Raw genomic sequence first — 16,216 nt, forward strand, 5'->3', positions numbered from 1 at the left:
CTTCCCCCAACTGCAGATTAGTCATATTAAATGTTGCATAAATCATGCCTTGCCTTTACCCCTTTAACTTCTTCTAATTAGAATTCCTTTACATTATGACCATCTTTTTAAAATATTTATTTATTTTATTTGATAATCACAGTTAAACACGGAGAGAAGGAGAGGCTAGAGAGAGAGAGAGAGAGAGAGAGAGAGAGAGTCTTCCATCTGCTGGCTTACTCCCCAGATGGCTTCAATGGCCAGAGTTATGCTGATCTGAAGCAAGGAGCAAGGAGCTTTCTCTTGGTCTCCCACACGGGTGCAGGAGACCAAGGACTTGAGCCATCTTCTAGTGGTTTCCCAGACCACTGTAGAGAGCTGGGTTGGAAGTGGAGCAGCCAGGACTCGAACCACTGCCCATATGGAATGCCAGCACTGCAGACAAAGGCTTTACCCGCTATGCCACAGTGCCGGCCCCATACATTATGACCTTCTTCGCAAAAAATATTATTGTCTATCATTTATCAGTTAAATCATCATCTAGTCTATGAAGTTTCTTAAGATCTCTCATGCAAATTAAGTATTCCTTCCTTTGATCTCCCTACTGTATGCAAAATAGGTATCATTACAACATATATGAAACTATACTCTATATGTCCATTTCTAAGTACATATTCTCCAGTGAAGTGAAGGCAGAAATCAAATATTCTCATGTAATAAGAACAGTAATTATTGCAAGAAATTTAAAATGAAAAGAATAATTGGAAAAAGAGAATGAATTCTTTTTATTTCTACTAGCCTGCTGGAGCTTGGTCTCACACAATCAGTAGATACAAGGACATATACACACACCTTGACCTTGGAGAATGTCCTCCTAAAATTTTCCAGGGCAGACCCAGCCCCCAAAACTTTTCTCAAAATACTGGGCCACAGCCAATGTCAAGTGATCATTAAATGGTCCAGCCACAACCTGAATGCCTAGAGGAAGACCTTTGGCATTCAGACCCAGTGGGCACTGAGTCACAGGCAAACCCAGGGCATTGAAGACACCTGAAACAGAAAATAGGAAATGTTAGAAATCAAGGCCTAGCTCCCCAAACTAATTTCACCGTCTCATTTTACCAATAATGAGGATAGCATTTGCAAGATATAACTATGTTTATTAAAACATAAATTATATTTATTATGTGCATTACATATTTGATTTTTAATAGGAATATTAAATATTTGAAGTTTAATAAGAAGTTGCTTGGCTAATAATAGCTAAAATCTGGTTCTGAACATCAAAAATGAAAATTAGAGCCCAACTGTATTTTTGTTAATATGTTTCTAACTTTTCCCAGTTTCCTTTTCAGGAAAATCATACTAAAAGCCAAAGTAGAGTAATATGTTCTCAAATATATAGGTCTCTTTTCACTTATAAACATTTTGTAATATCAGCTTTGGATAGTCCAGAATTGCATATTGCAGTTATATATCTCATTCATGGTATTATAAAGATCTACAGTAGTATAATTTACATAAAATATAGTTCTCTTTCAAATGTACAATTTAGTCATTGTTAATCAATTGACAGAATTTTACAACCATTGCTACAACAAAATTTAGAATACTCTCATAACCCTCAAAATAAAATCTATAATCAATGTCCTTAATTTCAACTCTAAGCAACCAATAATCTGCTTGATACCTCCATGCATTTGTTATTCTGGACATTCCCCCAAATGGAATCAGATATTCCTAATGTCTTGTGTCTGGCTTATTCTACCTAGCGTAAGGATTTCAGTGCTTATATATTTAGTACCTTTTTTATTGACTAAGAGTATTCCATTGAATGAATATACCAAATTTTGATAACCGATACAACAGTTGATATTTAAAATTTTTACTATTATTAAAGATGTTATGATTTGCAGCAGCCTAATTATAAATTCATGCACAGGTAACTGTATATATATATATGTATAATATATAGTTATATACAATGGTGCATACAGTCATATATATATATATATTTCTCTCTAGTGTATATGGAGGAATGAAGCTGCTGAAACTTGTGCTAAATTTACATTTAGCATTTTAAGAAAATGAAAAGGAATCTTTTGTTTTATATTTTTTGTTTTCTTTCTCTTCATACTATTTGTTAAACTTCTTTACTTAGAGTGGGGTTAACTAAATGATCATTAAGTATACTGATAATAGATCATTATAAAAATTAAGAATGGGGATCCAAAAGGGAAAGATTGGAATGTGGGCGCGTGGGAGGGGAAGTCCCACTATGTTCCTAAATCTGTATATATGAAATATATGAAACTTATAATACTTAAATAAAATTTAAAAATACGGATGCATAAAGTCTTTAAAAAAGAAAGGAAGAAAAAATCATCTTTGAAAATCAGCATAGTACACTGATAGATCAGATACAAAAACATCATCATTAGTACTCTCATTAGAAAATAAAACACATAAAAAAGTAAATTAACATGATGTCTTCAAAAAACACAAGTCTGTATCACCAGACTCTAAATATATAGAGTACACCCAATAATATGTAATATGTATGAGTGAAATTGACATTTTGAGATTTGATTATTGTTTATAGCCCTTGTCTATACTCCTGAGTAGATATCTACTTTCCACTTGTTGAATTATTTATTTACTGGAGGATTAAGCCTGAAATTATGAATTAAATTGAAATTGTGTTATTCAAAAATTAAATAAAAAAGAATGGAAGGAAGAGGGAGGGCGTGAGAGAAGGAGTATTTTTATATTTTTAATTGTATATAGAAAATGCATAAAATACATGAAATACATCCTCTTTGTATAAGTAAATGTTAAAAATTTAAAAGAGGATATAAAAAGAATTTAAAATAACTATTTTAAAGAAACTCAATGAAATACAAAAGAATAATCAAAATTCAATTGAATGAGGAAAATAATTCATTATCTGAGAAATTAAGCAGATAAACATTATAAAGCTGAACCCATTAAAAATCTTGAAACTGAAGACAGAACAAACTGTTGATAGCTTCAACAACAGTTTAGGTCAAAGAGAAGGACTTCTGATCTTGGAAAGAGGTCTTATAAAATAACACAGCCAAAAATAAATGAAGAAAATGAAGAAATCCTGCAATGAGTCATAAAGGGTAAAGCTGTTGGCTGCAGTTCCGACATCCCACATGGGCATCGGTTCGAGTCCTGGCTCTTCTGCTTCCAATCCAGCTCTCTGCTATGGCTTGAGAAATCAGGGAAAGCTGGCACAAGTACTTGGGTCCCTGCACACTCATGGGAGACCTGGAGGAAGTTCCAGACTGCTGGTTTCAGTTCAGTCCAGGTCCAGCCACTGAGGCAATTTGCGGAGTGAACCAGTAGATGGAAGATCTCTCTCTCTCTCTTTCTCTCTCTCTCTCTCTCTCCTCTCTCCTCTCTCCTCTCTGCTCTCTCTTCTCTCTCTTTCTCTCTGATTCTGCCTCTCTAACTCTTTCTAACATATAAATTAGTCTTTAAAAAAAGAAAGCCTATGAAACTTCCGGTTCATGATTAAATGAGCAAATCAGTGCATTGTGAGTGCTCCAAAAGAAAAATAGACAATTAAAGGCAGATAAGACATCTGTAATAAGATAAGAGCTAATTATTTTCCAAATCTCAGGAAACATATAAATACCCAGGTACAGGAAGAGGAAAATGCCAAAAATACATTTGTGTAGAAAAGGTTCTCTATAAAGCATGATGCAGACAAAATGTCAAAAACACAAGAAAATCAGAGGATTCTAAAAATAACAAGGAAGAAGTATCAATCACACATGCAAGTTCTTAAAAATTCATGGAAATTTAATTAAAAGACAAGTATAGTGTAGTATAAAAATTAAATTTTTTGCACATTAAATAAAATTAACAAGAGTATCACCACAAAGAAGGAAACAAACAGAAATTTTTGCACTGAAGAAGTCATCAAATTAAATAAAAAACACATCTGAATCAAGTGGAAAAATAAATAAAAATAATTTCTGATTCTGAGGAAAGATATTTGAATTAACTCAGAAAAAAGAGGAGGTGAGAAGCTGGCACTGAGACATAACAAGTAAAAGCCTCTGCCTGCAGTGCTGGCATCTTATATGGGTGCCAGTTCGAGTCCCAGCTGCTCCACTTCCAATCCAGCTCTCTGCTATGGCCTGGGAAAGCAGTTGAAGATGGCCCAAGTCTATGGGCCCCTGCACCTGCATGGGGCACCAGAAAGAATACCCTGGCTCCTGTCTTCGAATCAGAATGGCTCGGGCCATTGTGGCCATCTGGGGAGTGAACCAGCATATAGAAGACCTCTCTCTCTCTCTGCCTCTGCCTCTCTGTAACTCTGCCATTTAAATAAATAGATAGATAGATAGATAGATAGATAGATAAATCTTTTAAGAAAAGAGGAGATGAATGAGACACCATTAAAGTAAGAGGTTTTCAAATTATGGGTGTTAAAGAAGGAGGATGGAAAATACGCGGAAAGCCCATTTAATTAAATACTATCTGGAAATTTTCCAAATTTAGGAGAGATATGGACATCCATGTCCTCAAATTGAAAGATCACAATACAGTTTTCATGAAAAGTTCTGGTCACATTATACTATTGTCAAACTACTGAAGTCCAGGACAAAGACAGAATTTTAAAAGCAACAAGAGAAAGGTCAAGCTACATATAACGGAAAGACAGAGTAATAGAATAAAGTAAGGAAAAATATAAGTGAAAACTAAAAAAATAGATCTTAAGGCCCAAAGATGAATTTGCATTCAACATCCAGGTTGGGTTTATGCAATAAATAACAGTATCATCATTCATAAAGTGAAACCTATATGAAATATAAAGAGATAAGCACATGAGCATATTAAAAATAAAAAAGAAGGAAAGATAAAGAAGATAGATTCAATAATTTAGATGTTTGTTTATTTGAGAGCAGAGTTATCAGTCAGAGGAAGGGAGGGACAGAGAGAGAGGTCTTCCATCCTCTTGGTTCATTCCCCAAGTGACTGCAATAGCCAGAGCTGGGCCAATCCAAACCAGGAACAAGGAACTTCTTCCAGGTTTCCCATGTAGATGCAGGAGCCCAAGAACTTAGGCCATCCTCCACTGCTTTCCTAGGCCATCAACAGGGATCTGGATTGAAAGTGAAACACCTAGGACAAGAACTGGCACCCATATGGGATGCTGGCACACAGGCTGAGGCCTAATCCATTATGCCTCAGTGCCGGGCCAACATTCATTGTTTCCTGGGTATGGATTTGAATATGATTTCCTTTGCTTTAGTTATTTAGCATTTCAGATTGTGAAAACGTCTTCCACTTAATTCATGCTGCAGTGAGATATTGTTCTTTAATCACTTCAGACAGTAACTTTTCTGCCTCTTGATATTGGATCTTTGTGTGTTTTAGAAAATGACTTCAAATTTCAGGAAGTTTATAAGTATGTACCTTATTTATCCAGATATTAATACTCTATCTAGATTCCCTTGAGAAACTGCAGCTTTGTACTGGTGCACTGCATTCTGACCATCAGGAGTGACTGTGATCCTAGCAGGGTTCTCTGTAGTTGTCTCTTTCATTGATATTTCTTTTTAAATTCTGTTTAGTTTGACTCTGAATATCATAAAAACGTTTGACTAAACTAACTTTATTTTCAAGGGAGATCAATCATATTCCACCTTATGTAAATTTAGAGCACTCAGTAATGGATAGAGTTGTTAGAGGGGAGATTCCATGATGATGGATTAGAGGACAATATGCTGTGCTGAGCTAATGGTAAACAGTGAAGAGAAAAGCATAGAAAGTGCACTTTCAGAGGAGAATTAGAGAGAAAACCACACTGGAAGTCCTATGGGAAGAAGAGAAACAGTGTGGACCTGTGTGGAATAGTGGATAAACTGCCAAAGGACAAGCACTGCTGCAGCATCTGAGAGCCAGACAGGCAGCAGTTTGGAGATAGAGGTGAGATTAGACTGCAGCAACCAACCCGTGGTGATAGAGAAAGAGGGAGAGTATATGTGGGTCCAGACTGGAGCCATAGGGGCTGGTCGTTGCTGGCATTTGCCCATGGACCCAGTTAAGTGGAGGGTGATGTTTGTTTCCCCCAAATTCCCCAAAACAGCGCCTGCTCCCTGACTTAGAGAGAGCAGGCACCATTTTGGGTTAGGGCAATATCTACAGAGGCCTTGGTGCACAAGCACAGTAACTGACTGAGAAGGGAATACTAATCAGCAGTGCCCACAACAGTGGTGGGCAGGCAGCAAATTTTGGTCACAGAGGGAATGGTCTGCAGTCCTCACTGACTTTGAGCCTGGTGGAGATGTGACCAGACAGTGGGATGGTAGGGGTGTCCAAGATGCCTATTGGAACTGTCTTGTGGAATATCTACCTCTATGTTGACTGAACAGGCTGGCAGGGCAGAGAGAAACCTCTGGATCTGGTTACTGTGGGAGCCTTGTGTGCTGAGACAAGGGGGAACTCCATGGTTACATGAGAAGGTGCAGGGTGTCACTTGGTATTGTGATCTACCATGCCAAATATGGGTGTTACCCTGGCACTCATCCAACCCTGGTGCATTGATCAGAGCTCCCTGGCTACACCTGAAACAAACCACTTGGTAGTCCCTGAAAGTGAAGAAATTCACTAAGCAAAAGAGGAATAGATCAAAGATAATAGCCATCAGAAAGAAAAATCAACAATCAACTCCACAAATGCCTAAAAACAAATGCAGAACTTCAAGAAAAAATAATAAGAACAACACCGTGACCCTCCTTAAAGGAAGACAACACTATTTCAATATTAGAATGCAAAAATGAGGAGATCAAGGAGATTTCGGAAATGGAATTCCAAAATTTTTTTTATTAAACTTTTATTTAATGAATATAAATTTCCAAAGTACAGCTTATGGGTTACAATGGCTTCCCCCTCCCAAAACTTTCCTCCCACCCACAACCCTCCCCCCTCCCGCTCCCTCTCCCCTTCCTATCACATCATGATTCATTTTCAATTCTCTTTGTATACAAAAGATCAGTTTAGTATATATTGGGTAACGATTTCAACAGTTTGCCCCCATATAGCAACACAAAGTGAAAAGAAAAGAAAAAAAATACTGTTGGAGTACTAGTTATAGCATTAAATAAGGGTGTACAGCACATTAAAGACAGAGATCCTACATAATATTTTTTAAATTAATTAATTTTCTATGCCATTTCCAATTTAACACCAGGTTTTTTTTTTCATTTCCAATTATCTTTATATACAGAAGATCGATTCAGTATGTAATTAGTAAAGATCTCATCAGTTTGTACCCATGCAGAAACACAAAGTGTAAAAATACTGTTTCAGTACTAGTTACAGCATCACTGCACATTAGACAACACATTAAGGACAGATCCCACATGGGATGTAAGTACACAGTGACTCCTGTTGCTGACTTAACAATTTGACACTCCTGTTCATGGCGTCAGTAATCTCCCTAGGCTCTAGTCATGAGTTGCCAGGGCTATGGAAGCCTTTAGAGTTCGCTGACTTTGATCTTGTTCCAATAGGGTCACAGTCAAAGTGGAAGTTCTCTCCTCCCTTCAGAGAAAGGTACCTCCTTCTTTGATGGCCCCGTTCTTTCCACTGGGATCTCACTAACAGAGATCTTTCATTTAGGTCTTCTTCTTTTTTTTCTTTTCCATGGTATCTTGGCTTTCCATGCCTACAATACTCTCATGGGCTCTTCAGCCAGATCCGAATGCCTTAAGGGCTGATTCTGAGGCCGGAGTGTTGTTTAGGACATCTGCCGTTCTATGAGTCTGCTGTGTATCCCACTTCCCATGTTGGATCTTTCTCTCCTTTTTTGATTCTATCAGTTAGTATTAGCAGACACTTGTCTTGTTAGTGTGATCCCTTTGATTTTTAGACCTAAGCCATCGAATGTGAACTGAAATTGATCACTTGGACTAGCGAGGTGGCATTGGTACATGCCACCTTGATGGGATTGTATTGGAATCCCCTGGCACATTTCTAACTCCTTCATTTGGGGCAAGACTGATTGTGCATGTCCCAAACTGTGCATCTCCTTCCTCTCTTTTCCCACTCTGAAATTTAACAGGGATCACTTTTCAGTTAAAATTTAAACACCTAAGAATAATTGTGTGTTATTTACAGAGTTTAACCACTAGTACTAGAACAACTACAACAACAACAAATACTAAAAAGGATAAAGTATTGCATTGTACATCTACAGTCAGGACAAAAGCTGATCAGGTTATTGTTTCTTATAGTGTTCATTTCACTTCAGCAGGTTTCCCCTTTGGTGCTCAGTTAGTTGTCGCCGATCAGGGAAAACAAATGATATTTGTCTCTTTGGGACTGGCTTAATTCTCTCAGCATGATGTTTTCCAGATCCCTCCATCTTGTTTCAAATGACTGGGTTTCATTGTACCTTACTGCTGTATAGTATTCTATGGAGTACATGTCCCATAATTTCTTTATCCAGTCTACTGTTGATGGGCATTTGGGTTGGTTCCAGGTCTTAGCTATGTGAATTGAGCTGCAATAAACATTAATGTGCAGATGGCTTTTTTATTAGCCAAATTAATTTCCTTTGGGTAAATTCCAAGGAGTGGGATGGCTGGGTTGAATGGTAGGGTTATGTTCAGGTTTCTGAGGAATCTCCAGACTGACTTCCCTAGTGGCTTAACCAGTTTGCATTCCCACCAACAGTGGGTTAGTGTCCCTTTTTCCCCACATCCTCTCCAGCATCTATTGTTGGTAGATTTCTGGATGTGAGCCATTCTAACCAGGGTGAGGTGAAACCTCATTGTGGCTTTGGTTTGCATTTCCATGATTGCTGGTGATCTTGAACATTTTTTCATGTGTCTGTTGGCCATTTGGATTTCCTCTTTTGAAAAATGTCTATTGAGGTCCTTGGCCCATCTCTTAAGTGGGTTGTTTGTTCTGTTGTTGTGGATTTTCTTGATTTCTTTGTAGATTCTGGTTATCAACCCTTTATCTGTAGTATAGTTTGCAAATATTTTTTTCCCATTCTGTCGGTTGCCTCTTCACTTTCCTGACTGTTTCTTTTGAAGTACAGAAACTTCTGAATTTGATGCAATCCCAAATGTTAATTTTGGTTTTGACTGCCTGTGCTCCTGGGGTCTTTTCCAAGAAGTCTTTGCCTGTACCTATATCTTGCAGGGTTTCTCCAATGCTCTCTAATAATTTGATGGTTTCGGGCCGTAGATTTAAGTCTTTAATCCACGTTGAGTGAATTTTTGTGTAAGGTGAAAGGTATGGGTCTTGCTTCAAGCTTCTGCACATGGAAATCCAATTTTCCCAGCACCATTTATTGAATAGACTGTCCTTATTTCAGGGATTAGTTTTGGATCTTTGATCAAATATAAGTTGGCTGTAGATGTTTCGATTGATTTCTGGTGTTTCTATTCTGTTCCATTGGTCTATCCATCTGTTTCTGTACCAGTACCATGCTGTTTTGATAACAACTGCCCTGTAGTATGCCCTGAAATCTGGTATTGTGATGCCTCAGGCTTTGTTTTTGTTGTACAAGATAGCTTTGGCTATTCGAGGTCTTCTGTGTCTCCATATGAATTACAGCAGCATTTTTTCCAGATCTGAGAAGAAGGTCTTTGGTATCTTGATTGGTATTGCATTGAATGTATAAATTGCTTTTGGGAAAATAGACATTTTGATGATATTGATTCTTCCTATCCATGAGCATGGAAGATTTCTCCATTTTTTGGTATCCTCTTCTATTTCTTTCTGTAAGGTTTTGTAGTTTTCATCGTAGAGATCTTTAACGTCTTTGGTTAAGTTTATTCCAAGGTATTTGATTGTTTTTGTAGCTATTGGGAATGGGATTGATTTTAGAAGTTCTTCCTCAGCCGTGGCATTGCCTGTGTATACAAAGGCTGTTGATTTTTGTGCATTGATTTTATATCCTGCTACTTTGCCAAACTCTTCGATGAGTTCCAGTAGTCTCTTAGTAGAGTTCTTTGGGTCCTCTAAATAAAGAATCATATCATCTGCAAAGAGGGATAGTTTGAGTTCTTCCTTCCCAATTTGTATCCCTTTAATTTCTTTTTCTTGCCTAATACCTCTGGCCAAAATTTCCAGAACTATATTGAAGAGCAGCGGTGAGAGTGGGCATCCCTGTCTGGTACCAGATCTCAGCGGAAATGCTTCCAACTTTTCCCCATTCAATAGGATGTTGGCCGTGGGTTTTTCATATATTGCTTTGATTGTATTGAGGAATGTTCCTTCCATACCCAGTTTGCTTAGAATTTTCATCATGAAAGGGTGTTGTATTTTATCAAATGCTTTCTCTGCGTCTATTGAGAGAATCATATGGTTTTTCTTCTGCAGCCTGTTAATGTAGTGTATTACGTTGATTGTTTTGCGAACGTTGAACCATCCTTGCATACTAGGGATAAATCCCACTTGGTCTGGGTGTATGATCTTTCTGATGTGTTGTTGCATTCTATTGGCCAGAATTTTATTGAGTATTTTTGCATCTATGTTCATCAGGGATATTGGTCTGTAATTCTCTTTCAATGTTGCATCTTTTTCCAGCTTAGGAATTAAGGTGATGCTGGCTTCATAGAAAGAATTTGGGAGGATTCCCTCTTTTTCGATTGCTCTGAATAGTTTGAGAAGAATTGGAGTTAGTTCTTCTCTAAATGTCTGGTAGAACTCAGCAGTGAATCCATCTGGTCCTGGGCTTTTCTTTGTTGGGAGGGCCTTTATTACTGTTTCAATTTCTGTGTCAGTTATGGGTCTGTTTAGGTTTCCTATGTCTTCCTGGCTCAATTTATGTAGGTTGTATGTGTCCAAGAATCTGTCCATTTCTGATAGATTTCCCTGTTTGCTGGCATACAGTTCCTTGTAGCAATTTCTGATGATTCTTTTTATTTCTGTGGTGTCTGTTGTTATGTTTCCTTTTTCATCTCTGATCCTATTGATTTGGGTCTTTTCTCTTCTTTTTTAGTTAGTTGTGCCAATGGGGTGTCAATTTTGTTTATTTTTTCAAAAAACCAGCTGCTCGTTTGGCTGATTTTTTGTAATGTTTTTTTGGATTCAATCCTGTTGATTTCTTCTTTGATTTTAATTATTTCCCTTCTTCTATTGGGTTTGGGTTTGGTTTGCTGCAAATTTTCTAGATCCTTGAGATGACTTGAAAGCTCATCTATTTGGTGCCTCTCCAATTTCTTGATGTAGGCACCTATTGATATAAATTTTCCTCTTAACACTGCTTTTGTTGTATCCCATAGGTTTTGTTATGTTGTGCTGTTATCCTCATTTACTTCCAGAAAATTTTTGATTTCTCTTTTAATTTCTTCTATGACCCATTGTTCATTCAGGAGCATGTTGTTCAATCTCCATGTGTTTGCACGTGCTCTGGGGATTCCCGAGTTGCTAATTTCCAATTTCATTCCTTTGTGGTCTGAGAAGCTGCCTGGTATGATTCTAATTCTTTTGAATTTGCTGAGACTTGCTTTATGGTCTAGTATGTGGTCAATCCTAGAGAAGGTTCCATATACTGTTGAGAAGAATGTAAAGTCCTTAGATGTAGGATGAAATGTTCTGTAGATATCTGTTAGATCCATTTGGGCTATAGTGTCATTTAAATCTGCTGTCTCCTTGTTGATCTTCTGTCCTGACGATCTGTCTATCTCTGAGAGTGGAGTATTGAAGTCCCCCAGTACTATTGTATTGGGGTCTAAGTCTCCCTTTAAGTCCCTTAACAAGTCTTTTATATAAGCTGGTGCCCTGTGATTCGGTGCATATACATTGATAATTGTTATATCTTCCTGTTGAATGGATCCCTTAATCATTAAATAGTGTCCCTCTTTGTCTCTCCTGACAGTTTTTGTGGTAAAGTTTATGTTGTCTGATATTAAGATGGCTATGCCCGCTCTTTTTTCATTTCTGTTGGCATGGTATATCTTTTTCCAGCCTTTCACTTTCAGTCTGTATGGATCATTGTTGGAAAGATGAGTTTCTTGTAAGCAGCAAAAAGATGGGTTTTGTTCCTTAACCCAATCAGCCAATCGGTGTCTTTTAACTGGACAGTTCAAGCCATTAACATTCAATGTGACTATTGAGAAGGAGTAACTTTGCCCTGCCATTTGCCAAAGATATTTTCTAATATCTGTTTTGAGATTCCTGTGATCTTTTGCTGTGAGGTTTCCTTCCTTTACCTTCCTTCATATTGGCTACCGTGTTTCTGTGTTTCTGTATGTAATACATCTTTAAGCATCTTTTGCAGGGCTGGACGAGTGGCGACAAATTCTTTCAATTTCTGTTTGCTGTGAAAGGTCTTTATTTCACCTTCATTCACAAATGAGAGCTTTGCAGGATATAATATTCTGGGCTGGCAGTTTTTCTCTCTTAGTACCTGGACTATATCTCGCCATTCTCTCCTGGCTTGTAGGGTTTCTGATGAGAAGTCAGCTGTGAGTCTAATTGGAGATCCTCTGAAAGTAATCTGGCGTTTCTCTCTTGCACATTTTAGGATCTTTTCTTTGTGTTTTACTGTGGTGAATTTGATTATGACGTGTCGTGGTGAGGATCTCTTTTGGTCATGTTTATTAGGGATTCTATGAGCTTCCTGTACTAGGATGCCTCTGTCCTTCTCCAAACCTGGGAAATTTTCTGCTAGTATCTCACTAAAAAGGTCTTCTAATCCTTTCTCCCTCTCCATGCCTTCAGGTACTGCTAGAACCCAAATGTTGGGTTTTTTAATAGTATCCTGTAGATTCCTGACAGTATTTTTTTGATTTCTGATTTCTTCTTCTTTTCTTTGATTTGACTGTTTCCTTTCCTGTTCTCTGTCTTCTAATTCCGATATTCTCTCTTCTGCTTCACCCATTCTGTTTTTAAGTCTCTCTAATGTGTTTTTCATTTGATCTATTGAGTTCTTCATTTCATTGTGGTTTTTTTCACTATCACAGTTTCATATTCTACTAGTTGTTTCATTTCATTTTGATTCCTCCTTAATATTTCATTTTCATGGGAGAGATTTTCTATCTTGTCCATTAAGGATCTGTAGTTCAAGAATTTTTTTTGAGAACTTCTTAATGTTCTTATCAATTTTTTGAAATCTGTTTCTTGCATTTCCTCTATCTCTTCATCTTCATAATCTTGCATTGGCATGTCTTTCTCGTTTGGGGGCGTCATAGTGTCTTCCTTGCTCTTGTTACCTCGGCTTCTATGTTTGTTGTTTGGCATGTTGGAGATAATTTATGTTTTTTTTTTTTTTTTTTACTCAGTTGGGAGTAGAGTTGAGGGTAGTTGAAATCTGGCCTCTGTGAGTATTCGTTTGATCTACCTCTGGGACCACACAATGAGTTTATTATTCAGCCCTCAATGTGTTCTCCAGTTTTGCTAAAGTTACTGAGTTTGGCTGCGCTTTATATATGTAAAATCGCGGTGCTCTTCGTTTTGCTTGGTGAGTGAAGGGAGAGGCCTCTGTTTCCCCCCCCCCCCCAATGTCTTGGGTTTCTGAGGTCTTACCCTCCTCTGTTGGTTCCCGCACTGGCGAGATTCTGTGGCTCCGCTCCCGCCGCCCAGCTCCGCTTCCGCCACCCGGCTCCCGCCGCCCGGCTCCGCTTCCGCCGCCCGGCTCCCGCCGCCCGGCTCGGAATTCCAAAATTTAATCATGGGATTACTCAAAAGCAATCAGAGGCAAATCCAGAAACTAAAGAAAAGTATACATGACATGAATAGAAATTTTTCCCTTGAAATTGAGATTTTAAAGAGAAATCAAAATGAAATAATAGAAAAGAAGAACTCAATAGATGAAATAAAAATGTCATGGAAAGTTAATGGCAGACTTCGTAGTCAGAAGAATGTATGAACAAAAGGACAAATATTTGGAAATCTAACAGTCATACCAAAAAAGAATAAAAAAAGAAAATAGAGAACTAAAAAACATAAGAGCCAGAACCAGAGAAGAATGCCCCTTCTCACAATAGCTATTTAATATAGTCCAGAACGCTTTAGCTAGGGCCATTAGGCAAGAAAAAGAAATCAAAAGGATATAAATTAGAAAAGAAATCAAGCAATCCCTATTAGCAGATGACACAATCCTATGTATAGCGGATCGAAAAAAACTCCACTGAGAGACTATTGGAACTCACAAAAGAGTTTGGAAAGGTGGCAGGACATAAAATTCAATAGCCTTTGCATACACAGACAATGTCATGTCCGAGAAAGAAATTTTAAGATCAGCCCAACAGACACTTGAGAAAATGGGCAGGATCACTACCTATTGAGTAAATGCAAATCAAAACCACAATGAATACATCAGAAAGATCATCCATACACAGCAAGTGGAATTTATCCCTGGTATGCAAGGATGGTTCAGCGTTCGCAAATCAATCAACGTGATACACCACATTAACAAACTGCAGAAGAAAAGCCATGTGATTATCTCAATAGATAGAGAAAGCATTCAATAAAATTCAACACACTTTCATGATGAAAACTCTAAGTAACTTGGGTATAGAAGAAACATTCCTCAATACAATCAAAGCAATTTATGAAAAACCCACGGCCAGCATCCTAATGAATGGGGAAAAGCTGGAAGCATTTCCACTGAAATCTGGTACCAGACAGGGATGCCCACTCTCACCACTGCTATTCAATATAGTTCGGGAAATTTTAGCCAGAGTCATTAGGCAAATTGGGAAGGAAGAAGTCAAACTATCCCTCTTTGCAGATGATATGATTCTTTTTCCTTTTTAAAAAAATTTTATTTATTTATTTATTTTTTGGCAGGCAGAGTGGACAGTGAGAGAGAGACAGAGAGAAAGCTCTTCCTTTTCCGTTGGTTAAGCCCCCAATGGCCACTGCAGCCGGGGCGCTACAGCAGGCGCACCATGCTGATCCGAAGTCAGGAGCCAGGTGCTTCTTCTGATCTCCCATGCGGATGCAAGGCCCAAGGACTTAGCCCATCCTCCACTGCACTCCTGGGCCACAGCAGAGAGCTGGCCTGGAAGAGGAGCAACCAGGACAGAATCCACCACCCTGACAGGGCCTAGAACTCGTGTGCCAGTGCCACAGGCGGAGGATTAGCCTATTGAGCCACGGTGCCAGCCAATCATATGATTCTTTATTTAGGGGATCCAAAGAATTCTACTAAGAGACTATTGGAACTCATAGAAGAGTTTGGCAAAGTAGCAGGATACAAAATCAATGCACAAAAATCAACAGCCTTTGTATACACAGGTAATGCCACGGCTGAGAAAGAACTTCTAAGATCAGTCCCATTCACAATAGCTACAAAAACAATCAAATACCTTGGAATCAACTTAACCAAGGACGTCAAAGATCTCTACAATGAGAACTACAAACTCTTAAAGAAACAAATAGAAGAGGATGCCAAAAAATGGAATAATCTTCCATGCTCAGGGATTGGAAGAATCAACATCATCAAAATGTCCATTCTCCAAAAAGCAATTTATAGATTCAATGCGATACCAATCAAAATACCAAAGACATTCTTCTCAGACCTAGAAAAAATGCTGCTGAAATTCATATGGAGGCACAAGAAACCTCAAATAGCTAAAGCAATCTTGTACAACATAAACAAAGCTGGAGGCATCACAATGTCAGATTTCAAGACATACTACAGGGCAATTGTAATCAAAACAGCATGGTACTGGTACAGAAACAGAAGGATAGACCAATGGAGCAGAACAGAAACACCAGAAATCAATCCAAACATCTACAGCCAACTTATATTTGATCAGGGATCTAAAACCAATTCCAGGAGTAAGGACAGTCTATTCAATAAATGGTGCTGGGAAACCTGGATTTCCATGTGCAGAAGCATGAAGCAAGACCCCTACCTTACACCTTACACAAAAATCCACTCAACATCGCTTAAACAATGAAATTTATGACCTGGCATCATTGAATTATTAGAGATCATTGGAGAAACCCTGCAATATATAGGCACAGGCAAAGACTTCTTGGAAAAGACTCCGGAGGCACAGGCGATAAAAGCCAAAATTTACAATTGGGATTACATCAGATTGAGAAGTTTCTGTACAGCAAAAGAAACAGTCAAGAAAGTGAAGAGGCAACCAACAGAATAGGAAAAAAATATTTGCATACTATGCTACAGTTAAAGGATTAATAACCAGAATGTACAAAGAGATCAAGAAACTGCACAATAACAAAAACAACACCCTTAAGAGATGGGTCAAGGATCTCAATA

The 16,216-nt window shown here is 38.1% G+C and overlaps 1 protein-coding gene across 2 annotated transcripts in view; it reads right to left on the reverse strand.

Moving 5' to 3' along the window:
- Positions 1-746: 746 nt before the first annotated feature.
- FAAH2 (fatty acid amide hydrolase 2) overlaps positions 747-16,216 on the reverse strand; it is a 219,809-nt gene continuing 204,339 nt past the window's right edge. For both annotated transcript variants that reach the window (XM_062184025.1, XM_062184024.1), the window contains one exon: positions 747-1,029. In XM_062184025.1, coding sequence (XP_062040009.1) covers positions 854-1,029 — 176 coding nt within the window. In that variant the 3' untranslated portion in view covers positions 747-853. The remainder of the gene's footprint in view (positions 1,030-16,216) is intronic.

The sequence above is a fragment of the Lepus europaeus genome, chromosome X (assembly GCF_033115175.1).
Source record: "Lepus europaeus isolate LE1 chromosome X, mLepTim1.pri, whole genome shotgun sequence".
Classification (NCBI taxonomy): domain Eukaryota; kingdom Metazoa; phylum Chordata; class Mammalia; order Lagomorpha; family Leporidae; genus Lepus; species Lepus europaeus.